General features: G+C 30.4%; 2 protein-coding genes across 3 annotated transcripts; one reads left to right on the top strand and one right to left on the bottom strand.

Moving 5' to 3' along the window:
* Positions 1 to 240: 240 nt before the first annotated feature.
* LOC130668634 (venom metalloproteinase 3-like) lies at positions 241 to 7289 on the bottom strand. The gene is made up of 10 exons (XM_057471005.1): positions 7244 to 7289; positions 6707 to 6912; positions 5608 to 5703; positions 5381 to 5498; positions 5095 to 5327; positions 3663 to 3823; positions 3330 to 3497; positions 3125 to 3256; positions 662 to 1313; positions 241 to 387 (listed from the first exon to the last, which is right to left on the bottom strand). Exons 1-10 carry the CDS (start codon positions 7287 to 7289, stop codon positions 241 to 243), a joined length of 1959 nt encoding a protein of 652 aa, XP_057326988.1.
* Positions 7290 to 9181: 1892 nt separating this feature from the next.
* On the top strand, positions 9182 to 13541 carry LOC130667731 (pelle-like serine/threonine-protein kinase pik-1). Of its 2 annotated transcripts, none has more exons than XM_057469553.1 (5): positions 9182 to 9336; positions 9435 to 9620; positions 10228 to 10557; positions 10635 to 11068; positions 12501 to 13541. In XM_057469553.1, exons 2-5 carry the CDS (start codon positions 9506 to 9508, stop codon positions 12831 to 12833), a joined length of 1212 nt encoding a protein of 403 aa, XP_057325536.1. In that variant the 5' UTR covers positions 9182 to 9336; positions 9435 to 9505; the 3' UTR covers positions 12834 to 13541. The 2 variants fall into 2 exon arrangements, with proteins under 2 accessions (XP_057325536.1, XP_057325537.1); XM_057469554.1 differs by having other exon boundaries at positions 9238 to 9344.
* The last annotated feature ends 13968 nt before the right edge of the window (positions 13542 to 27509 follow it).

The raw sequence follows: 27509 nt of genomic DNA, 5'->3' as shown, positions 1-27509 counted from the left end.
TTAAACAAAAGCGGCCTAAAAAATATCATCCATCCATGAAATTAATGGTGGCGATCGGGCTTGTCGTTATTCAATACAGAAGAATAACCAATCGATTGCATATGTAATAAAATTAATGTAAAAACAAATTATTTGTGAACCAATTATATTTTATTTCATAATATAACAATCTTTATGTGTACAAAAGAATTAGTTCTGCGGTATCTATAAAATTTTGAGTTTCACCAAAGTCGTGTTTGCTCATTTTAAATCACTCAGAACCAAATCCCAAAAACTTGCGTGACTTTCAGGAACAGTTTTCACTTTTTCCTTTTTGCGCTCAAGTGGACGTTCAATGCGGTCTTTATTACACTTGTACAATAAATAGAAACTCTTCCACATTTTTCTCTTTGACAAATGACAATTTTTAAAAAGTGAGAAAGTAGATTGCTTAATTATTGCAATGCAAAATTACATAAAGAAAATAGTAAACGAGAATAAATTTAACGGTAATCAATCGTACAAAGTTCAAATTTTAATTCCAATCGTATTTTAGAAATTTTTTTATATGTACAGTACTTTGAATAATTCATTGATATTCTTGAGAAATATATATTGATGGTTTTTTATAGTAAATACGCACAAATTTTTCGGGATTCATTTGAAACGGGCGAATGTATACTTTCATACTATCAGAAACAGCACTTTTCAGATTAAGATCAATTAAATCATGTCTGTTTTGATTTATATCATCATCCTCTGTAATAAGTTGAGTAACGATTAATGTATTATTTTCCCAATAAACTGCAACTAATCGATTAACATCAAAATCATTGATCTTAAAAATTAATTCATCATCTTCTCCTGCTGCAATATACAAAGGAGGCAAAGTATGATAGTGAGGTAATATTTGACCATTTAAAATCATAACGGGTTCTTTGTCTTGATAAGCAAATATATATTCTTCTTTATGATATATATTAATACTCTTAGTTGGGTTAACAATCCTGAGATCAATGATTATTTTCCTATCATCAAGCTCCATTTTTTGAAGACGATAGTCAGGGTATATTCTTTTAGCTCCAGAAAATGAATTCTCGTGGGATACATCAATTTGTTTGACTATTGTTTTTGTATTTGCATAAGATACTTCAATTATCGAATTACGCACAAATTCATTTCGATTTATAAATGCTCTCTCTCCATCATTTATTGTCATATAAAATTCTAACCATTTTCCATTTGAGTTGTCAGTATCATTATCAAATGATTCATAATTGAGTGACGATTTCCGATCATCTGGTTTATTGTATAGACATGAAAATTTAGAATTCCTGGAATCAATAAGTGTATTACTGATATTATTTATTTAAGATGATAAAAAAATCGATTTTCACGATGTGAATTTTTAGATCCCATGTCCGAAGATTACTTACACAAAAAAGTAAACACCCGAGAAAAAAAGTTTAGATCTGGATTTTGTCTATATCTGCCCAGATCAAATTAGATCTATTCAGATCTAGACAGGCTGATTTTGAAGCAGAAAGTTATATCATCTTAGATCTACTTTGATCTGAACAGATAAAATTAGATCTGTTCATACCTATTCATGCATAAAATTTCACCAAACCTGGTCAAATTTGATCTAATTTGATCTAGACAGTTCTAAATTTCTTTTTCCGGGCAAGAAATATTATAACCTCACCCGAGTCAACAGTATAGAAAGTTATCCTAGTTCAGTCCTCAAAGTAATAGTTATGTCCAATTTTATCATTTTGAGGACTAAACTGGAATAACATAATCTGGATTAGAGCCTCAAAATACTCAAAATATAAAGGAATAATTTCATCCGCATTTGAACCTTAAAAGTCTCATTCGACGTATTCTCTCCCCTCCCTTTTCCTTATCTAAAATTTTTCCAAGTTCAAACTATAACTTTTGATTCCTTGAGAATTTTGGGGTCTTATTTACAATTTAAAATCGATAAATTATCCGCATTTAGACCTCATAGTTCTCATTGAGGATTTTGAGTACTAAAGTAGAGTTACTTTCTGAGCGGTAAATAAAACATCAAAAGAATTGAGGCTTTTGAGGACTAAATTAGAATTGGTTTTTTGACTCGAGCATACAGTAACGCGGCGCTTGGAATTGAAAGTTTGAAATATTTGATAAAATTCTGTAAAAATTACAGATTCAAATAATAATTATATTGAATATATTTCTTAGCTGAAAGAACTTCATTAACCATGAAGTTTGGATTGTAAAGACATAAAGCCAGTAACTAAATTATTACCATGTTGTTAGTAGAAATTAGACTTCATTTACATGCTATTGAGTAGTACATTTTACAATGTGCATGGGAAAAATTTAGATATTTTCCACATGTCCTCACAGTATCAAACTTTTTGAGTAATATTTACTAAAAATTTCTCTGGGTGTACTGTTGACTAATAAAACGCAGTAAAATCCTGAAATTCTTCTTGAAGCTGTTATTTTTAAAGTTTCCCATTCGAAGCGTCACGTTACTATACGCAGTAAAAAATATTGTGTTAAAAGCAACATAATTTGTTTTAAAAACAGTTCACACCAAATCCGTGATACACATAAAGATCAGAACGTTCTTCACGGAACGAAAATAAAAAAACAAAATGAAAAGTACAATTGGATCTAGATTTTTGAAATGTTTCGCATAGGTGCTAATATGTCAGCTGAAAATTGCAGGCTACCCCCAATCTTCGGAACTACTCCTTAAGCAGTAAAATTACATAAATTTTTTTTCATTTTCGTTGCGTGAAAAACGTTCCAATCTTTAGGTACATAATTCGTGTTATTTTTTAACACGACTACTTGTGTTGAATTTGAATACTAAATTTAAATTATAATTTCAACGCAAAGTAGGGCACTAAATAAACGTTATTGATGTCTATTTTTGTACTAGGTAACATATTTCAAGTGTAGAATAGTAGATCGATTTAAAATTTTAAATTAACACAGTGAAATATGTTGATTTAACAAAAAATAAACACGAAAAATTTAACAGGAAACGTTTTTAACACAGAAACACAATATTTTTTATAATATATGTGAAGTTTTAATGTTTTTCCGTATGCCAAGAAATGACTTAAATTTAGTGGCACTTCTTTACCTTAAATTTTGTGTTAAAGTGTTGGTCGAACAGTTGGACCAATTTCTATTGAGTTTTTTTGAATTTGTCGACAAAACTGAATTATGAATCACACAATGATTACTTATGTCCTTATCATGTTGGACACCGAATCTAAATTTGATGGACAACCATAATTATTATGAAAGAATCAATATTCTATAATTAACAAAATGGCTTAACATACGAGTGAGCTAGTTCATGAGTGGCTATATTTATGTCATTGATATGACTTCCTTCACAGAATATTATAGATCGATCTAATTGTTTCTTCTTCGTATTTTCTTTACACGCTCCTCCATTTACAGCTAAACCCAAAGTTATAGAGTCCTCATTATCTCCCGAATACTTTTTGCTACAAATAAATGAATTTCATTATTATCTACATCATTTACTTACTGATAAAGATTTATTTACTGAAAAATAACTTATTTTGAAATCTTACAAAATTTATTTACTGGTAGAAAAAATGTTTGGTGACTCAGAATTTGAAAAATAATTTTTATATAAATATACTTACGTTGTTATTATAATAAATACATCAAAACTCTCTTTTGGAATAATTATTTGTTTACTATACAAGTACTCAGAAACATTGAGAGATACTTTTTCGTAATTAAGCCTAGATGTTTCTTGGGATTGATAGTTATCTTTGTTCATACGATGAATAACTTTTGAATCCTTATTATTATGTAAATAACGTATGTTAATTAAATTTATTAATTACACACTATAGAAAATTTGCGGAGTGAATCCAGAGTGAATGGGGAGTGGATGATTTTTTATTTATTTAATTCTCTCGAAGTGAATTTCTCTCCGAAAAGGAGTTTCGGAAAATATTGATTACCCGGAGAAATTATTCTAGTTTGAAATGCTATGGTGTCATAGTAAAGCTGGAACATGTTGGCCACCTGCAGAAATAAACACATGCAAAAATTACTATGGCCATAGTAAAATAAACAATGATTATATTGAAAATTATTGTAAACATTGTAAATTTTACTATGGTAATAGTCATTTTTGCATGTGTTCATTTCGATATAGTTTCACTAGGTCAGATAGTTTCAAATTGTCATATTCTTACATCAACCGTACCACAAAATAATATTCCCATAACAAACATGTCACTATAACTATAATGTTTTTACTATATATTGTATGAAATTATAATAATTTAGTGAGTTACTAAAACATTTTATAAACTAAATACATAATATATTATGTTTAATTATTAACACCTGAATCAATTCTTTATTAAAATAATTATATTTCTCATAAAAAAGTTATTTCTATTAAACATAAATTTATTTAAGGGCTAAAACTCCAAATCGGAGTGAATGCGGATTCATAGTATATTACACACCAAGAAAGGAAAGTAGGACATTTCAATCCGTGTGTGTAATTGGGATGTCCTACCTTTCTCCGTGGTGTGTATACAATTCTTCACCAGATCCGCACCTGAAAGCTTAAATTTTTGCCTCTGTTTAAGGGAAGAATAGCGCATGCGCTAATTTTTATCATTTGCTTTCTCATATGAGAAAAGAACGACTTTCTTCCCTCTAAGCAGGGCAGGAATTTAAACTTTCCGCGCAGGTATGATGAAATAGTATATTACATACCTAGGCCAGTAAAATAAGAAAAGTCTCAGATCACATGTAATTGTTGGCCGAGCCTGACAAACATGTGGTCTGAGGCTTTCTTTTTTACTGACCAAGGTGCGTATGCTATTTTTTGTTCGACGGAGCCGGAAAGTTGCAACTTCGTTTAGGGCAGCGGCCTAGAAAAATACAATCCACGTCACCCCGCTCAAAAAAAAATTTCTATTTAATCCTTATGTGGAGCAATCTCTTGTTAAAAATTCCGGAATTCTTATTCATTTCCAGAATTCTTATTCACTCCGGATTCACTCCCGACTTTTTACAATTGAATAAACAGAAAAAAAAATAAATTACTTGAGCTATCATAATACCAGCGAAACTTATTTTAAACTCTGGATTTTTTAATGGTCGGTATATCATATTAACAATACTCCAAAATGTTGATAAATAAGGAAATAATTGTTGTTTTTCATGGTATTTAATGTATACTCCATAATCGATTATTAATAATAATTCTGGATATACTTTATCAGGAATCGATTGAAGATTTTTATGTTCATATTCGTGAGATGAATTTTTATCGAACACTGAAATTAAGTTTTACTTTAACAATAATACTTATTTTAATAAATAAACTTACTCTTAATAGTTTCGTTGGTTTCGTCAGAACTTCGAGCCAAATAATAGTTTTTATTAGAGTCATCAAAATTGTGTCGCAACGACTCAATCGTTAAATGTTCATTTCCTAAGTAACCGAACTAATAAACAATAAAAATAATCAATAATTGCCGATAATATATATTAATAAATATAGTAAGTAAATGCAATAATAATTTTTATTATGAAGATGAATAAAAAATATTTTACTTCTATTTTTTTTGATCCATCAGAATAAGTCTTGACGTATATCGACGTTAGGGCGTTTATATCTTCATATAATTGCCAATGTTCTTTAATAAACTCCTAAATTATTCATATAAACACAAGTTATTATTATTTTGTAGTTGTAACAATTCGGAAAAAATAATTTAGCTCTAATGACATCTCAAATTTAACCCTAATCCGGTGTCGCTGTTTTCAGCGCCCGTAAACGTTGAACATGGGTCATTAGAATCCGCCGCTTATTTAACTATGTTATTCTGTAAGGAAAAATCTGAATAAATTCGTAGGTCTTCTTTGGACTGCTAATTATGCGATAGAGTTGTTACCAGCCCCGAAAATCCCTTTTACAATAAACATTTTCATCAAAATTCGGAGGCATAAAGGTTATTTACAGTAGAATATTGGAAAATTCATGGACACAAACCCATGTTCAACCGATTAGGGTTAGAAAACATATTTTGAATAGAAAAGACACTTTTTGAACTAAAAATAAAAGTTACAGTCTAGCCAAGTAACACGTGTTTGAGCAAGATTCTGAAGTAAGTATTTTGAGCAAGACCCCTAGCTGCTAGTGTCTTTTTCTGCGTATGTGTCTTTCGCAAGATCGTGTATCGAGAAACCTATGTCAAGATTTGTGTATGTCTTACTCATGGTATCGTACGCAAGAACATTGAAGATATCTTGAACACGGCATTTCTTGCACCAGTAACTTCCAGTAGGTACTTACGCATGGCTTGCTCAAGATCTGCTCAGAGCTCAAGGTCAATTTTGAGCTTTGAGCAGATCTTGAGCAAGCCATGCGCAACTATTTTCAATTATAGTCTTTCTCCAGAATTGAGTAATAATCTGGCACGAATTTCTTGTGTAAAACTTGCACTAGGCTTGTGATTTAAATCTGGTCACAAGTATCTGCAGCAAGACACATACGTAGAAAAGACACTAGCACCTATCGATCTTGAGAGCAGACTTGCTCAAGAATTGAAAAAGATTGTTATATGGGCATAAACTACAGTCTATGATCATAGATCTACATTATTTTTTCCCGGGAAAATTGAAAAAAATAACAAAAAATTTAATAACTTACATGTGTTTTGACTTTAAGACGCAAAAAATCATACTCAGTATCCAAAAAGTAAACTGGAGTGTTAGATCTCACTAATGAATTTTTTGATGGTATCAGATTTAAATCTATTCGTTTACCGAAAATAGTCAGTGAAAACAAAACTCCATTATCAATTGATCGTTTTTGTAGATGTGGCCATTCTACATTAATGATATCACATTTTTTTTCTGAAACATCATAATAAATTTTTTTTTTTTTTTAGATAATTCTAATTTATCCCGGGTCAGAAATAAAACTTGATTTAGATTTGGTCGCCTTAAATCGTGACTGTCTAAATCAAGTTTTGTTATTGACCAGGGTATATTTCATAATTTTTATGTTTACCTTCACATTTATTGTCGTTAAATATTTGTTGGCGTTCATCCGTTGTCATTAATTTTCCCAACTAATTTAAATAATTATTTATTGACAAGTTAATTAGTTTTAGCAAAATCAATAATTATCAAATTTCGTATAATATTAACTATCACAGACTAATTATTTATCAAAAATACTTACCCTTGACATAGTCAACGCAAACGAGGCAGTATACAATAAGATCCATGCTGTTACAATTATTTTAACAAAATAATAATTTGAAAATAATTTAAATTTTTTAGAACCTACAATATTAAAAAAAAAAAAAATAATAATACAGTGAAATCTCATTTTTAATTTATTATTTTACATACTCATACTAGTACTAGAGTTAGTCTTTGATTCACTTTTTTAATTAAATTGACACATCGACAAAGTTTCAAAATGTAATTTTGGTAATGGAAATACCCCTTATCAATTTTTGCTATAAAAAAAGAAACTAAACACATAAAACTTACAATAACAAGTAATAAATAGCAATGCGGTATCAATTTCGATAAAAACAAAAAGTGACGTAATCACACATATATATTTTTACTTTATTTATTAGAACTAAATTTAAACAACGAGATTCAATTGAAATATATTAAATCACGGCCATATTTCATAGTATGCAATATAAACCAAATTTTGGGTATATTATTTCATATAAAAAGTGACCAATAATCCAAAATTAGATACAAAATATTGAGACTCGATATTAAAAAAATGAATAGAGAGAATAAATAGGATGGACAACAGCATGGATTTTGAAGTAGAAATACACTGTGAAAAATCACTGGGGTAAGTCCAAGCGGTGTAGGTGTTAAAATCGGCGGTGTTAAATTTCAACACCGAAAGCGGTATGAAAATAACGCCGCCGCCGGTGTAAATATTATGTATCTGTGTTAAAAAAAATTCCCTGGCGTTAAAATAACGCCGCCACCAGTGTAAATATTCTAGACCGGTGTTAAAATATTTTACTTTGTGAATATTTTTACTTATTCGATCACTATACTTGTTAATAAATGATATTGTTTGTTAATTTTCATAAAGAACTGAAATTTTTTGTGTTTTATAATATTCAAAGTTAATACTCCAAGCGGACGCAGTTTACCCCACTTTTACACCGGTATTTTAACAGCGCGGAATTACGTCTCCTACACCGATGTACTTTCATTTTAACACCGGGCAGAGTTAAAATGAGTCCATTTTTAACACCGCTCTTTTTACAGTGTAATACCGCGTTACTAATTCCAAAAGGACATATTTTTATACATCTTTTTGGCTTTAGGAAACTCTCTAGAGCCAAAAGGACGTCTAATTTTTTTTTATTGCCAATCGTTTTATAGACTTATTTTATAGCAAAAAATTTTTTTTCTGATTTTTAGCTTTAGAACAAATTTACAATATGATTAGCAATTAAAAAAAAAATTACACTCCCTTTTGGTATTAAACTTAATGACTAAAGCCAAAAGGGCGTATAAAAATATGACTGTTTGGAATTAGTGACGTGATATGCAGATTTTTTTCAAATTTTTGCCCTACTGAATATGACGGTCCATCTGGAAATCTTATGAGCCGACTAATTTTTCAGATATCTGTTATTGAAAATATTCGCAATATACTTTAACAAAATTTGATGATTGTAGAAATTTATAGTCAAAATTTGAAAATTCGAACCTATATTTACGTGCATCTGGTATGTGTATACTAAATATTATATCAATGTGTGTTGTAATATTTTGATGATATATATTTTTTTATTCATTAAAGATTTATTATTTAACTAACTTAATTATAATTACATATCATTACCCCACTTATGATCACGATGAGAAAAAACATCCCCTGCATTGATATTATTTTTCAATACGATCCGTTTTTTCCTCTGGAATCATAGAAATATAGGTCTGAAAAACAAACTCTGAAAAGTACGATGCAGTACATAAGAAATATATCAATGTTGAGGCAAATGTATAAATATTTGTTTAATTTTAATAATTAGGTAGAAAATTTTGAAGGAAAAATTTCTAAGAAAAATTATCGCAGCTTTAATTTTAATACCAATGAAGGTATACTATAACGACGTTGTATGAAGTATTTAAAAGGGAGGGGGGATAGAAAAATACTCGATACAGTTAGTAGAAGTAGTGTTGCAAAGTCTTTTGCAGTGTGCAGTCGAATACTTTTCTTTAAGTAAATTTTTAAAATAAAATAAAAAATTTTATTACGTTGTTACAAGAAAATATCAAGTAAGTTGGTAAATATTATGAAATTAATTTTAATATCGTAAATGTACATAAATTAAAAAAAATGAAACTTCGCACTAATTAATGATTATGTTGAATAGGTTGATGTCCAGAAGTTAAACTATAATTTTTCTACTCTAAAAATATTGAAGACTTCAATAAATTTAGTACAATGCTGTCAATCCCAAAGTCGGAAAATTTCAAATATATTTATAATTTACCATATATTGCACGCGTAGAGCTTTGTAATTTATTAAATAATAATAATCAATGGGAAGAACTTGCCGGTAAGATATAATATTGTTTAGAAACAAAATATTTCCATTAGATAGCGATCTATTGTTTCGTCAAACACATGTTATTAGAAGAGTGTTTTCGTATGGCTATGTAGCGTTTCATGTAGCCATGGTAGCCATATTCGCGCGTCATCATTATACGGGTTTCGTAACCTAAAAATAGTCCAATCAAATAAGGATTTCAGATTCAAGCTGAGGTGGACAAATTTGAAACGTTTTAAAATTTTGTGGGGTTGTTCGAAATAATATAGATATAGCTTTCATTTTAGAGCTTTTGTTTACGTAGTCAGAGAAAAAATCGTTTTTTGTTTATGAACAATAGTCGCACAAGTTTTTTCCGGTAACATTGGATTTCAAAACGTTTCAAATGTTCGTTGTACCGGTTCTCGAAGGCTCTTGGACTATAACCTCTATATAGTTAACGGCCCTGATTAAAAACTCCGATTGAAACCAATGAATTCTGATTAAAAGTCTATCGGATTTCAATCGGAATCAATCGGAAGTCAGCGGTTTTAATCGGAGTTTTTAATCAGGGCGAGTATTTCGCAAAAGTGAAAAAACTGTTTCCAAATGATTGAAATATTTTTTCCCAAATTAGGCAAGTGGATGCAGTATGATGTGTTTACAATCCAACGCCTCAGAAGAGAAGATAATCCTACGGATAAATTATTAACTTTATGGAGTATCCATAATCACACTATTTTAGAATTATTCGTTTTGCTAAAAAATATTAAGCAGCATCAGGGAATAAAGTTATTGAGACCTTTCGTTGAAGATAAATACTATTGGTTATTAGAAAGTAGAGATGATATTTTGAATCGAGCCAATTCATTACCTCAAGTGCCGTTTGAAGAACTCACTTTAGCGACAAACGGTTGGGATGATCTAAAAATAATAGGCAAAGGTGGCTTTGGAATAGTTTATCGAGGTAATAAATTAAGCTTTTTTATTTATTTAGTTATCTTATATAGTTGAATCACAGAAAATTTTTTGAAACATATGTAGCTACGTGGAAAAATACAGAAGTTGCAATAAAAAAATTAAAAAACAAAAACATCGATAATCAGAATAAAGCACTCGAGCAATCATTAAAAGAAATAAAAATATTGCATTCGCGGCCACATGAAAATATTCTTGTGCTTTATGCATTCAGTATAAGTGGCGAAACTCCATGTCTTGTGTATCAATTTATGGCAAATGGATCTCTTGAGGATTGGCTACTGTTGCGTAATCAGAGATCACCAGCTTTAACGTGGCTCCAACGTTATGAGATCATCAAAGGAGTTACCAAAGGGTTACAATATTTGCATACTATCGACAAAAAACCGTTAATTCATGGCGATATAAAAAGTGCCAATATTTTGTTAGGCAAAAATTTTGAACCGCGAATTGGAGACTTTGGTTTGGTAAAAGAAGGACCGACTAATGGCTTCATAAAGGTATTTTTAGTATATTAATTTGTGTGTTTAGTTGAACCCATATCAAAATCTAAGGCATACTTTTAACCTAAATGAGCATTGAAAACCTACGTTAGACTTTTTAGGACATGATCATTGTAAAACCTTAAAATGAACCAACTTACCCTAGTAGTGATTTGGTAAAAGCCTTGTGCCAGCATGGATCAAGATACTTTAGAAAGATTTTAGATCAAGAATTGTACAAGAATTGGTTCAGATTCTTGACCAATATTATTGGTTCAGATTCTTAACCAATATTATTGGTCAAGACTTGAGCCAGACTGTGATCAGAATTTGATCAGAAATCTGGGGCCATCTATTGCTAAACTTTGGGACTATCCTATAGAGTAGAGATTTTCATTCTCGATTAGTTTCATTTACAATACTGTAGTCGAGAAGTGAGTTCTCTGTAGAAAATTAATCTAGTTTTTTTTTTTTTAAATACAAGTGACAACTCATTGATTTCGTCATTAAATTTGACAAGACATTTCTTTAACAAATAAAAATAGCAATTTTTATGAGTCAAAATCATCTAGAAAAAACGAGAGACTCTGATTATTAGCAATAACTCAAAAATTAATAGAGCAAGCGTAAAATTAAAAAACGATTATTAAAGAAGAAGCAATTTTCAATAAAATTGTTCCAACTTCCGGAATTTTATTCCCATTATTTATAATTTTAATTATTCGTCTTAATCTATTAACAAGCTTCCGAAATTTTTCAAGTGCTAGAAAATTCTGGAAATAAATTTTTCTAGGCATTACTACAAACTCAATGCGTAATTGTAAAAAAATAACATTTTCAAACTTGTTGACTAGACTATAAATGAGAACCACTGCAATGCTATACTTCTCACATTCAAGCGGAAAGGCATGAATTAGACCTCCAAAGACATATATCGTGAAATGAACAAACTCTGAATTTTTTAATCGACTCTTTGTTGGTACCAGGTTGCGTCTGGGTCCTATCCCACTACTAAGTGTCATTAATCTACTGATAAAATCGCTGGATCATTTGCAGCAATTTTTTACTACCCTTAGAATTTTTTTAATCGACCCTCTGTTAGTCTCAGGCTGTCTATCGGACCCAATTCGACCTTGGGTGTCATTATCCCACTGGAGAGATGCCTAGATCACTTGCATCAATTCTCCAGTAGTCCGCGAATTCGACGATTTTACCTTTTTGTAGTAAGGTACCAGCTTATTCTTTGCAAGTTGTTCCTTCTGTTAAGTTTAGTTACGTTCGTTTCACGATATATGTCTATGAAGGTCTAATTCATGCCTTTGTAAATCTAAGTAGGTTCAATTCAAGCCTTTGTAAGTAAGCAGAGCCATTTCAAGCCTCATTTAAGTTCAAAGTATGTTTTAGATTTGACTCGGGAAGTACTTAATAATTAGTTACAATACTGATTTAGGTTAGCAGACCACAAGGAACAAGGCCATACTTACCTGAAGAATTTTTGAAAAATAAAATTCTTTCAACTAAAGTTGATGTCTATAGCTATGGAATCGTTTGCTTAGAAGTAGTGACTGGATTATCAGCTTATGATTCCTCTAAAGGATTATTTCTAAGAGATTATGTGAACATTTGGATTGATCAGAATGTTTCACTGCAAGATATAAAAGCTGGTGATGAAAACGTTAATATATTTTATCATTTACTTACAATTGGCATGTGGTGTTCCACTAAAGTTCCTATTGATAGGCCTGAAATGGAACTTGTTTTTAAACAATTAGATGACTTTTAATGATAATTCTTCAAAATTCATCGGTCGCAGGGAGTGTAAAAAAGTCGCTTTGTCAAAAAGACTTGGGTTTTTAACTGAGGACGTCAATTTATTGAATTACGTGACATCCTGTCACTTTTTCAAGCTTCGGAAAATGTAAACTAAAATTTTAATGTATAAACTACTATACCAACAAATTAAATTTGACTGTTGGTCAAGTTTCTTCTTCATTGACACATGTACTTACACAAAAATTAAATTTAATCATACATTTTATAAATGCTGTCATTTATATTATTATTCATAAGTTTGGAATAGAAGTGAATAAGATGATAAAATTATATTTATATTGAGATGTACCTCGATAATGTTATCTTCTATTTATTGTAGGGGATGGTTGGGTGTCACAGTGGTCATAACAGAACACATTGAACGAAATACGAACATTAATCGGCGTCGAAGAATCAAATGGGAGGTGATGCCTCCGCGATTCTTCGACATCAATCGATGAAGCGATCGCTACAAATGACCGCTTTGACACCCATACCCGGTCTCCCCTATACTGCATATATTGTCTTTATTGCTTATGTAAAGAAATTGTTTTGTAAATACATTAATGCTTGTCAAGTGTTTTTATGAGGGTAAACATCCTATCGTTACCCAAATCATAGTCATTCCAATAAACAGCTTTCAAAAAAAAATATAAACCCAAAATTTTTTTTGGTTCTCTCATTCATTTCGCTTTCCTCATACGTATATTTACACGCAATTTTAAAAATTTTAAAAACAAAATGAGTATACAATTTATCACAATATTTGTCTTGTGCATTTTTGTGGTTCTGGTGCCAGGAATAATTATCGAGTATCCGAGGGAAGTTTCTATTTTAAATAAAATAATGGTAAGTTGTTAAAAAAAATATAAATTTAAACAGTTTTTCTATCATAATTTCAATTTTAATTGTTTTTTTTGTCTAAAGATTCATATATTCGAATTTTGCGAGCCATCTTTTAAGAATTTTATCGTTTATAACGATTCTAATGAGGATCTTATTGAATCTCTAAGTGCTCTGAGACCAATTACTGTAATAACAAGAGATCTTTCATGGATTACGTGGATTGACAATGTATCACACTATGAAAGCAAAATAGATTCGCTAATTATAATTGTAGATTCAGTTGATCAGCTGGAACATATTCTTAACTCATTTCGACATTTTCAACGTGGAGATATTATTAAAACAATATTCATTTTATACAAACCAAATAACGGATGTTCGGAGGCTCAAAGTGCTCTGAATGAAACGTGGAAGATAGATATGATAACATCCTTTTTTATTTGTATGCATTCACCAGAAAATCCATTTATTTATACCTACAATCCGTTTACAAATAATGCCCTTAGTTATTGGAACAGAGCACTCACTTATGGCAGTCGATGGACCCTCTACAGTCGACCTTACTCTGAAGGTAAAATATTAATTTAGAAAATGAAAAACTACTTGAATATATATGGGGCATTCCACGCCAAATCGACCACTTTTGAACCCGACCCCTTTAGATTTGGCTGAAAATTTTTTTTCTTTTTCTACCACATCAGAAACGTTTCTCATAATTTTTTCAAATTTTTTCACCCAACCAAAAAAAAGTTATAAATTAAAAAAAAAACGGCATTTTTTTTAATGGCTATAACTTTTTCAAAATTCGACTGATCCGGACGTTTTTTTTTTCAAAATTTTTGTTTTTAAATTAATTTTCGAAAAAAAATACGAAAAAATTATTCAGAACGTTCTTCTATTTTTAAACTTGATTTTTCGAAAAAAAATCAATTTTTTTGATGATTACCATTTAAATTTATTGTTTTTATTTTTTTTTTCTAAATTTAAAAATTCTCTGAGCACTCTCAGAAATTCTTAGCCTGGTGTTATGAGAAATAAGGCTAGTGGAAAAAAGTTTTTTTTTAATTGAAAAAAAAAAATATAAATCGAAAAAACATCGCTGTGAAAAAATTTGAGGATTTGAAGAAAATTTTAAAATTTTATATAACAAAAAAAAATCAAAATTCGAAAATGGTAAACATCCAAAAATTTTCGATTTATTCCAAAAATCTAAAAAATATCAATGAAGATAGGTTGCAATAATTTTTTTGAATTTTTTTTTCGAAAAGTACATTTAAAAACAAAAATTTTGAAAATAAAATGTCTGAATCAGTCCAATTTTGAAAAAGTTGTAGCCATTTGAAACAAAAAAAAGCCATTTTTTTCAAAAATATATAAATTTTTTTTGGTTGAGTGAAAAAATTATGAGAAACGTTTCTGATGTGGTAAAAAAAAGAAAGAAAATTCTCAGCCAAATCTAAAGGGGTCGGGTTCAAAAGTGGTCGATTTGGCGTGGAATGCCTCATATAATATAATAAATAATAAATAATAAATTTAAACTTTTTTCATTTATAATACAGATGAATTATGTAAAGGTTTTAATTTTGATCGAACACTAAAAATTGATGGTTATCCGATAGCTTCAATGGCATATGTGAAAGAAGAGAAAAGGTCACTATTTTCAGATTACAAAACATTTACGATAACTCAGAAAAATTACACCGAATACATACGAAATCGTGAAGCTAATTTGATAAACGCAATCATACAAACAACGAATGCAACATTTGAATTCAAAGAAAGTTTTCAAAATGAAAATGGTGAAGTTTTAGTTTACAGCGAAAATTTAAATTTTTTTACGTTTTTGGACCTATCATTCGTCGAGTTCCATCCTGATGACGATTTAACAAACGTTTTTCTATTGTCTATTCCAATTTCATTTGATACTGTCCATATAGCGACACATAATCAGGGTTTTTTGAAACCGATTGAAAAAATTTACAATTACTATGGGTATTTAATTATTTTATCAACAATCATCATGCTACTGATGGCATTTTTAGTGATATATTTTTCAGAAAATAGAAATACATTTTTTGCATTTTTTGAAATTCTTCGGCTTTTAATCAATACGGCTCTCAATAGTCGAATCGATGGTTTAGCAAAGCGGATATTTTTTTCAATGATATTTTTATATTTTTTTATTATTCACGCAACATTTCAAGGTCATTTGTCACGATTTTTAACTAAATTAGAGTATAGAAAAAATGTTGAGACTCTTGATGAGCTGATGGATTCAAAATATACTAAAATATATGCTCATTATCTAGCTCAATATTATATCACTGACAAAGTATTAGTGAATAAAACATTTTTCGGTGACTTTGTGTGTGAAGATGTTATTAGAAATAATGAATCAATAGCTTGCATAGATGATTTTAGATTTATTTTGAAAGCTATAGCTTCTTTTGATTTATATTACACGAAAAAATCAATTCTTAATCGATACAGTTATCTGAGAATTCGTAAAAACTGGCCATTGGGAACGCGAGTTATGAATACACTTATGAGATTAACACAATCAGGTATCTTAAAAAGATGGAACGAAGAGTATGTAGCTAGAGAAATTTTCAAACTTAAAGTATTGGCCACAAGATCATTGACCCACTATCGACCGCTTGTTATTGAAGATTTGAAACTTTTTTTTATTATTTTAATTGCTGGATGTACGTGCGCATTGATTAGTTTTATTGTTGAAGTAACTCTCAAGGTCTTTAAAAATTTCAAGTCGAAATGTTTGGAAAAATAAATAATATTAATAATGTTACAATTATTTATTCTTGCACAGAAAATTTTATTAAAAACCAATAAAATACTTCTAAGCAAAAATTAGTTCAATCATTCATTTAATAAATGTCATTTATAATAAAATAAAATATTTACTATTTATAAATTTGAAGTGGATGTAAAGAAAATGGGAAATTCATATTTATTTTGAGATGATAAACCTTGATAATGACATTCTCTATTTACTGTAGACGACTATTCATATTCTTCGCCGCTTTTTTTAGAAAGAATAAATCGACTACACGTCGCCACCTCTTGTCTGATTTTTAAACTTTTCAGTTATTTTCAACTGATAAGAGTTTTATTGAGGTTCCCGTGATCTGGTTCGAAAGTTGGTGTCAATTAACTGCGGTCAAGTTGACAACAACTTGTTGACAACTTCAACTTTTGTAACTGTTGACTACAAGTTGTTACCAACTTTCCCAGATGCTTGACTACAATCTACTGCCACAACCTGTCGCCAATTTTCTAGGAAAATTGAAGGCAACATTCCGTAAACTAATGGAATGCCAACTTTTGCACCAACTATCTCAGCAAGTTGATGTCTAGTTGTCGTCAATTTATGAAAATGATAATTTTTACGTTCAGCTTGGCGACAAGTTGCAGCAGTACGTTGTCGTTACTTGCCGTCAGCTTGGCTATCAGGTCACTTGTACATTAAGTATTTGCAGTCAACTTGACGTCAAATTTGGGTCGCAGATTTCTGTTTAATTGCGATCAACTTCACAGATAACAACGGTTTCTTCCCAACAAAGTTACGGAAAAACAGTTTTGGTCAATGTGCCGTCAAGTTGAAGGTAACATTTGACTTCAGAAAGTTGGCGACAATCTGTAGCCATAATATAAAGGCAATTTGACAAAGAAAGTTTCCGTTAAATTGTTGGCAACTTATTCACTCAACTATTGCATTTAACTTGGCGACAAATTGCCATCAAGTTTCAGCTGAAAGTTTATATCGTTGCGAACGAAATGGGTTGACAATTGAGTCTTATCTCCGGAATCATAAGCCGGACTTCGTTATCTCTAAACGATAACTCCAGCAAGAAACTAGAGAATCGACAGTAAAATATTAATCCAAAACAGATATTCTCTTACATTTGTACATTTTTTTCCCGTTAGATGTCACTGGTTCACCCATTAGCCAATTAAATTATTCTATGGACCAATGAACACCACAAAACTCTTTATTGATTAATAAATCTCAAATACTATTCAATAATTACTGTAGTCACCTATCAAAATTTTACCAATATTCCGTAATATCTCCGACCTAATTGAATACAGTACAAAGAATACCCCAAGTTCTCACTGCAATCATTATACTGAAATAAAAAAAAAAAGTAATCTTTAACTGTATAACAGCAATCCACATTTTATCAATAATTCAGATAAACGCGGCTTTATTCAGTTCTCCGAATCAAACAAAATAAAAACTAATCCTACAATCCAGACTGAGCTATCTCTTCTCTCCTCAATAAAATTTTTTTATTTAAAATATTTTTTGCTACTCATCGTAACTATAAAACTCATAACTTCATAACATCTTAGAGCATAATACCGCGGGCTTATTTCATCACCAACTCTCAGAATAAATTTACAATCACTGACACATCAAGTACCCTAGATCCTTTAGTACTTTTCCAAGTATTTAACGCTTCTTCTCTCTCAGTCTTTCCTTCGACCATCTTCTTATCTCATTCTTTATCATATAAAATATTATATTTAAGTGTAGCATCATCTACACCCAGACCTCGCTTCAATTCAATGCCACAGACATCAAATATGTCCGCTATGTCTCGCTATCAGCGACCAGATCCTCTATAAGATTATTCATATCAATCCATCCTCAAAACACATGCCCGTCATCTTAAGCTCTTAATTAACGTATAATGCATTCACTATAATCTTAAAACTATTTTCAAGAGAGCTTCGTGAACTTTAGATGAGCAACATTACGATAAATTTTCTCGGATAATAACCTAAATATCAACAAAGCAGCTGGGGACTAAATTAACGAATCAACCGGATCGAGTCTCATGTTCCAGAAGCAGAAGCTAATCTACGCATATCCTGTCACGATTATTAATCTCCTATAAGTGCTTATGAATGTTGAAGCAATCGCATTGCATTGGAAGAATAAATTCAATAGTCTCCGCTGCGAAGATAAATGAAATTTCAATACCGCAGGATCGAATGGCTCTTACGACTGGACGTTGGTCACATCAATGATAGTAGCAGCAGTCTATCATTATCATCATTATCATCATCATAATCATGATCACCGTACACCAGCGTACATTAGACTTCAATGCATCTGAATATCGAGACCTGGTAGTATATATTATGAATCGGCATGTAACGACCGGGTGTATCATCGTCATCGATTCGAGATGATTAGCGATAATATAAAGGGTAGGATCACGTATCAGTAAATTTGTGCGCCATCTACTATAGAGTACAAGACTACTAGTACACTACTAGTACACTACTACTACTACTACTACTACTAGGATATTAAACTCATCTATAACGATAATACTGATGGACTCAAGTCTCAGATCTTGGAATATATCTAGAGTTAGTGCACTTTGGATTTACTCCCTTGTAAGCTGGTGCTTCTGATGGTCCTGCAGTACTGCATCGGCATCGATAGAGGAGTAGAGAGCACGATTTCACCTAATTGAAGTAACCACAGGGCGCAACGTTCACTCGTACCCGAGAGACATGCTGATGCCTGATGGCGTATACTATATATTCTTATTTTTCTTTTTCTTCTTCTTCTTCTTCTTGATCCCTCATTCCTCTGGTTCACTCTCTCATACTTACCATCCAAGAGGCAATTCCATCAAATGATCAAAATGACTGCCTCCCGTTTCTATATACATATACATTTTCAGCCCTTACATTGCCGTTCGCACGTGCCGGCATCAGAGGAGTCAGAAAAGTATTGAAGTTACCGAGTACAGAGCCGAAGTTAAAGTTACTCCCTATACTGCAGTAAATGTTTTACGTACAGATCTATACATGTACATGAAACTGATCATTAAATTGCTTTTACCGTCGAGCAATTCAATCGAACTACACTAATTACATTGACCTCTTCTTCAGTTATTGAATAACCGAATGACATTTCCGGTATTAAATTTTAAAATATATATTTTAAATCAATCAGTTATTGCATTAGCTTATTTTAGTTACACGTACATGGTAATTGACGGAATCGATTATGAAAACGAGATTAAAAAATGTTTATCTTAAGTTTAAATGAAAAAAAGTAACTTGGTAATTCAAAATTGTGAAAACATATTTATTTTATTAAATTACCACATGTCTTTTTTTATATTTATTTTTAAATATCAACGAGGTTAAATTTGTTCTTTAGATGTCCTGTCAATAATTGCTACAGATTGTCTTCAAATGTACCAGTTACAGACAGAAATTATTTTTTTCTTCAAAAGCCATTAGATTAATCAAATTTTATTACTTAAATTTCTTTAAGGTTTTAAATTTTACTGGACACACTGTAAAAAATTTTGGTGTAAAAATGGCCCCCGAGAACTTTACACGGCCGTATAGTGTGAAATAACGGTGTAAAAAATCCTCGGTGCAAATTATCCATCCGTGTAATTTTAACACGGTGTAATCTACTTTTTTTTACACCATTCCGTGTTACTCGTGATAATTTTTATTAATGAGCAATAAATGATCATTGCAGATTTTTAACTACTTAACTATTAATCAATAACTACATTAATTTTTTTTAGATATTAAACAGTAATTTTAACATTTCAAAATTTTTATGATTATTTTTCTTAACGCAAAATTATCATAAATTAAAAATTTACACGCTTGACGGTGTAAAAATTTTTAATTCACACCTCTTAAATTTAACATGATAGTTGGTGTAATTTTCAAACCAAAATTTTTTACACTGTCATTTACACTACACCAAGTCCAAAAATTTTTGACAGTGCACCCGCTGTAAAATATTTTTGGTGTAAAAATGATCTCCGAAGACTTTAAACGGTCTGCCTGGTGTAAATTGATGGGGTGAAATATCAAGCGGTGTACTTTTAACACCATATGAGTGTTTTTTTCACACCGTTCGGTGTAATTATCTCAAATATTGTCTGATAGTATGCCATTACTATTGCATATTGGTGTAGATTATTTTAAAATAAAAACTACATACTTGGTGTCGACGTAATAAAAAATTTAAACAATAACTTATTCATTTACACCATAGGTGGTGTAAACACACTAGTTCACACGGTCCCAAATTTAACACCATGCATCGTGTAACTTTCACACCAGCAGTGTTGAAAATTTTAACACCAAATTATTCACACCACACCGCGGACTCAACACTTTTTACATCCCATAGCTCATTAACATGCCAAGTACTAATTAATAATTTTAAAAAAACTGAAAAATCTAACAGCTTCCGCCATTATGAATAATTTGAAGTTTAAAGCTTACATGTTTTTTTGATACAAAAATTTAAATATTTATCATCAATTAACATATAGATCATTAATATGTATTTTGTACAATTATTAAAATATCAAAGAATTGACAATAATATCGAGTATTCTCGGATTCTCAGTATCAAACAACAATGTCAACAATCGGGCTATTATTCGAGCACAGAGCCATTGAAAAAAAAAAAGAAATTTAAGAATTATTTTGGAGCACATTTCATTCAAAAGTACTTTATATCCCTATTCAATAACAATCGATCATGTCGAATAAATTAAACGAACTTTTTGAAGAATTCAAAGAATAAGTAGACATTTATAGAAATGTATGATGGGTTAAAAAGAAACTATGACACAAGTAAATCATCCCACGCGTATCGCGATGGGCGGCCCACACCAACTTGGTCAACGGAGTCGAGTGTTTATATATTAAAGCTTAGCATATACATTCTTATATATATACATACAACAAAACACGACCACTTTAATATAAATAATGGTGCTAGATATTATATGTGGTGAGACATCAGGGGGTGTGCAACACTAGGACCCGCAGGAGAGATACAATCGCTCCGGGACAAAATCTAGTTGTCTCCATGCAGCCGTGTGTATAAAATGTTTATATATATATATATCTTGTATATATATCAAGCACACCACTCGAGTGTGACGATGATAGTTGTGTTTTTAAACTTTTTGACCACACGCCTTCACCAATTTTGTTGTTACCCGCAGACTCACAACAAAGAAAATCTATTTAACGTTACTTTAGAAATATATATATTGATATATATCTATTTTTTCGTTTTACACCCTTAACACCTGTATATTCTATCTCTAGCTATACTTAAAATATTATATTTTCTCATTCACTAAATTATTTATGTCTCAGCTTTCTCAGTCATATAAATCCTCAGTTACATCGTCAACCTCCACTTATTAACCCTCGTGAAACGTATATATATAATAAATATATGAATCATATTGTGTATAAGTAAACTAACACCCCATGGGGTGATTTTGTGAGGGCTTTTAAAGTACGATAGAATACACACCTTTCAAGATAAATTCCCGTGGTTTTTGTGACAATGTTTTTATTACGTTTTTTTTTTCTTAAGTACACATGCTTGTGTATAAATATCAAGCCCACACGTAGTCACGTACTGTTATATTGTTTGTGTATATGGTACGAAAATCTATTTCAAACGTTTCTGATTATTCCCCAGGGTGTGCTTAATACAACAATAGCTGTACCATTTTTAAACGTTTATTCGTCATGGTTATTTATTACTTTTTTCTTGCTGACATTTTTTGTAGGCACATTTTATGGCGAGAGTGTGATAATAGAGTAACGATGACCATGGAGACAACTAGACAATACTTAATTTTTAACAAACTTAAAGCCGTCAAGTCTTTATTTTATTTTATTCCAGTAAAAATAAAACGTTAGACCTTGAAAGCTTAAAGTTCAAAATTTTTTTAAATTATAATTGAATTATTTAAAGCAAAAAGGTCAGTAAATTTTTTTTGCTGCTAAATGATAATTAAAAAATTTTTTAAAATTTAGATATCAATCTATCAGTTAAAGTTTACGCACACAGAAAAAAAGTTATAGAGTCAAGAAAATATTTTGAAAGACAAACGTTTTCGGGAAAAAAGTCAAGATTTTCTTGAGCCAAGAGAATTTTTCTTGTTCAAAAGAGATTTCTACACAGAGAGAAAAGAATAGTAATGATTACACGCTGAAAAAATATGTTAAACTATCTTGTAATAGGGAATGGTTACCACCCGGGTCATAATATCTAGCCTCAATCTAGCCTCATCGAACCCAAGTAAGCCTGAATGAGCCTCAGGTAGTGCTCACAGAGCCTGAATGAGCCTCAAATGATGCTCAAAGATCCTCAATAAGCTTCGATGAACCTCAAATGAACCTAGTCTCGACTATGTACATTACGACTATGTAATTTAAACTCGATTAGTATTATTTGAGGCTCTTTGATCACCATTTGAGGCTCATTGAGGCTCTGTGAACATTATTTGAGGTTCAAAATGCTTTTTTTACTCAGTGAGGCTGAATTGAGGCTTACTTGGGTTCGATGAGGCTAGATTGAGGCTAGATATTATGACCCGGGCATCTGTATGTGATAATCATTATCATGCTTCTATGTTAAGTATTCGTTTCTCGTATAGTAATAATTACTATTGCCGATAGTAATAGTTACCATTTAGACAGTAATATTTCTTATCCCTGATAAATTTTTCAATTTTGCCTTCTAAGATAGTAATGATTATCATCTCTGATAGGTAAAGTTAACATAAAAGAATGAGAATCATGAAAATGTAAGGATACACTGTAAAAAATCACCGGGGTAAGTCCAAGCGGTGTAGGTGTTAAAATTATCGGTGTTAAATTTACCCCCGAAAGCGGTGTGAAAATAACGCCGCCACCGGTGTAAACATTCTAGACCGGTGTTAAAATAAAGCAGCCGCTGGTGTAGATATTCTTTACCGGTGTCAAAATATTTTACTTTGTGAATATTTTTACTTACTCAATCTCTATACTTGTTAATAAATGATATTTTTTATTAATTTTCATAAAGAACTGACATTTTTTGTGTTTTATAATCTTTAAAGTTAATACTCCAAGCAGACGCTATTAACCCCGATTTTACACCGGTTACCTCGCTTTTACACCGGTTTTACTCCGCTTTTACACCGGTTACCCCGATTTAACACCGGTATTTTTAATACCGGTGTATTACTCCTCCTACACCGGTGTAATTTCATTTTTACACCGGGCGGAGTTAAAACGAGTCCATTTTTAACACCGCTCTTTTTACAGTGTAGGAATAGTTACTTCACGAAGAAAAATGGTCTCGAGAAATGAACGAATTTTTATTATGCTGTCGACGAAACTTGTAACAGGAAGTTGAGTCGTCAAAAAATTATTATACTGCACTCGAACCAAAAATATTTACTTTCAGTCGAGAATTTTTTTTCTGTGCAGCGAAAGTTTTTTAAGCGACTGTTTATTTGACTACTACCCCAAAGTATAAAATTGTACTTACACCCTTTTTGTACAAAGAAAATTAATTTAAAAAATGACAAGACGAGTTATATATTGTGTAGAATATATTTATTTATTAGTATCACTAAAAGTCTCACCATAAATTTAGTATCTTTAGAGTTTTATAAATTGCAATATTACGTGTCCGATAAACTGATAATGCACTTAATGACTTGTACAATAATTTCACGATGAGCTTTTGCCGCGATTTCATCGGCAATTCATTCAAATATTCGTATATATACATACTTTTATTTTATTAAAATATAAATAGTCCAATAGCGTGTTTAGATATAAAAAAAAAAAATATTTTCGTGTGTGATAAATGAAAAATAACTTGTTTATATATATTATTAACCTGCAGACATTAAGATAAATATAAAAATACTTAATGAAATTTTTTTTTACTATCTAATACTACTGAAGATGCTACTGATGCTGTTATGTGTTGAGATGGGCATATCACAGTACTAAAATGAGAACGACGAAAAGATAATGAAGACTCAAGGACTTGAAGGTTTTTTTTTTCGATGCTATATAATGAGAATATTCTCAAGCAGCCGAGGATGCTGGAGAAAGCCAGTATATGATGTTCTCAACGAGCTAATCTTACCGGCGGGGGCCAGTTGGTGCCACAAGAGTATAAGCATTCTGAAAATAAGAGTATCATCATCATCATCATCATCATCATCATCATCATCATGATGTCAAGTGTAGCTTGCCGAGAGTAAATTTTTACAGAGATTAACTTATATACCAGAGCCACTGTTTTTTCGTAGGACGATAAGACGAGATACAAGTGGCACGTGTCGTCTATTCCCGAGTAGTCAAAAAAAATAACGTTAAGAAATTTTAAGATGCAGGTAATAAAACGTTTCCTTTGATATAACCATTTTCCCATAAGATCAAAGACGGTGTTTTTTTTTTTTAAATATATGAAGAAGTAAATTGAGTTGTCGACTTTTCGTATGCTGGTTTGCTGGTCTTTCAAGTAGCGTTTGTTTTGTAAGAAATAAAACATTTCCCACGTAGCAGACATGGCTCCCATGAGACTATTATAACGTATTTATATACATTTCTTATCATGTACGTAACATTTTTTTTAGTTGGGTGTGTTATGGATTTATGAGTGTCGAGTGTCGTTTTTGTGATCTCGTAGATTCAATCTTACGTTATCTAATTATCCTAGGGCATTTATTGCGTTGTATATATTTCCTAAATGGTTTTATTCAAATTTATATTTTGCGTTTTAAAATAAACAGAAATTTATTTTATTTAAGTTTTTTTTATTAATCAATTTTAAACTAGGATGGGGCAACATGACCACTCAAGGCAGTGAAGCCAAAATTTTTTTATTGAAATCTTATTGATACACGCAAAATAATCAATTATAAAAATTAGTAATTGATAACTAAAAATTTAGAATGTGGTCACAATTTAATATCATTTCAAACAGTAATTTCGTGGTTTTATTGAATATATTATAATAATCTTAATTTAAATATTGAAATTTAAAGTTTATGTGTAAATAAATCTTGTTACAAGTAATAGAAATTACTGTTTGGTAATAGATAAAAAAATGAAATTATAATAATTTAACGTTTCAGCTTCAACATTCGATGTTTGGAACATTTAAGTTTATAGTAAAAAAGTTAGAAAACATTCAGTATTATAAATAAAATTTTCAATGTCGAACAATTGATTTTATGTACAACGGGATATAATTATTACTTTCTTCAAATTGTCAAAGAGTATACCTTAAGCGCATCAGTTTTTATAGTTTGAAACAACAAAATTTTACTTGTGTTTATAAGCTTTTGAGGGGGATACATAGCCATTGTAAAATTTCAAAAAAAAAAAAAATTTTTTTTTTTTTACTAAATTAAAGTTTATATATTCAAACATATGTATCTAGAGTTTTATATGAAAATTCCGAATATTTTTCAAGTTATAGCCATTTTTTTGACAGCACGTCAACTGACCGTTGCATTGACTAAAAACTTTAAACGCGTTTTTCTCGAAACTACTTTTTTCGAACTAGTGGCATCTGTAATTTTCATAAATATGAACTGATTCGCAACTTTTTTTTTTTTTTTTCGTATTTGTCTATTCAGTAGCTAAAGTTGCACGTAGGGGATTTTAAAAATTTTAATTTTTAAGATTTTTTAGGGCTGTTTGAATCCAAAAAAACGAGAAAAAAAACGAAAAAATTTTTAATTTCGCCATGTTTTTTGAAATCCAAATTTTCAAAATCCCCTACGTGGAACGATAACTACATGCATACAGATTACAACGCCGTTTGGTTTTTTTGTTTCTGATAATCCGTTTTTGAGTTAGAGATGACACCGTGATGGGGGAAATTTTTTTGGTGTTCCACAAAAATGCTTATAACTTTGTAACAACATGATATTTGTTAATAAAAATTTAGGAGAATTATCTTCAATGTATACTTTATAAAACAAAAAAAAACCCTATCCCCAAATTTCTTTATTATTCCAGTTAAAAAAATCCCCGAAAATCACATATTTTTTCGATCCTCACAGTGGCTATCTCCCTTAATGGTATTTTAGATTTTTTTTTTATATATTTAAATTTTTTAAAAATTACTTTGATGAGGAATCGAACCCACGACTTTATGATTAATAAGCAAATGCTCTATTATAATAATTGTCATTATAAAAAACTTTTTCGTTTAAAAATTCTGTAAGTATTCGAAATAAAAAAAATTAATTAATGGATAATTTGAAAAAAATTCAAATTTCAATATCTCTACCGGAAATATTGTTGTATTTATAATCACAGTTATCTTAAAAAATTTATAACAACCATCATTGCAGAGTAATAATTAAAATTTTTTAAAAATAGAACATTCTGATCTGAATACCAAACATCCATTTCCTTTCAACCGGATCCACATAAAATCATTAGATGATCGAATAAAATAAAAATAAAAGTACTGACTCCGGATATTAATAAATTTTTTAGTTTAAATCAACATGAAAAATGCATATAAAATTATATTATTCCATATGCGCAGTACTTAGCCATGCACAAGTGCAGTTATTAACATTGAAAGATATCTCAATCAAATCGAGAATTGACGTGTCTGGTAATATTAAATGAAAACTAATTAAACATTCGACTGGGTTTCAATTTATATCTAACAATTACGATCGATTATCACAAAATCTCTTCGAGAGTACCGACTAATCGAATCAATCAGGTCAATTGTTAATTCATAATAACGTTCCTGATTAAATCCATCATCTACTTGCTTCGTTATATTGGATCTCCGACCCACTCCCTCTACTTTATTTAAATTAAACTCAATTTTATTAAATGTAATTACATCTGTGATTAGGTAGATATCGATAGGTATTGGTACAATGATTAATACAAACCTTAAACCTGAAGTTATATATCTAGAGAG

The sequence above is a fragment of the Microplitis mediator genome, chromosome 5 (genome assembly GCF_029852145.1).
Source record: "Microplitis mediator isolate UGA2020A chromosome 5, iyMicMedi2.1, whole genome shotgun sequence".
Taxonomy (NCBI): domain Eukaryota; kingdom Metazoa; phylum Arthropoda; class Insecta; order Hymenoptera; family Braconidae; genus Microplitis; species Microplitis mediator.
This window is presented reverse-complemented; position numbering and strand designations above follow the sequence as displayed.

What these genes read in the sequence shown, in the direction of transcription:
- LOC130668634 (XM_057471005.1), bottom strand. Translation starts at nt 7,289, where the DNA reads ATGGATCTTATTGTATACTGCCTCGTTTGCGTTGACTATGTCAAGG. An exon ending in GTATTTATTATAATAACAAC is followed by an intron (nt 3,498 to 3,662) that starts GTAAGTATATTT and finishes ATTTATTTGTAG; the next exon opens with CAAAAAGTATTCGGGAGATA. An exon ending in ACTCATGAACTAGCTCACTC is followed by an intron (nt 3,257 to 3,329) that starts GTATGTTAAGCC and finishes CATCAAATTTAG; the next exon opens with ATTCGGTGTCCAACATGATA.
- LOC130667731 (XM_057469553.1), top strand. Translation starts at nt 9,506, where the DNA reads ATGCTGTCAATCCCAAAGTCGGAAAATTTCAAATATATTTATAATTTA. An exon ending in CTTTGGAATAGTTTATCGAG is followed by an intron (nt 10,558 to 10,634) that starts GTAATAAATTAA and finishes AAACATATGTAG; the next exon opens with CTACGTGGAAAAATACAGAA. An exon ending in CGACTAATGGCTTCATAAAG is followed by an intron (nt 11,069 to 12,500) that starts GTATTTTTAGTA and finishes ATACTGATTTAG; the next exon opens with GTTAGCAGACCACAAGGAAC.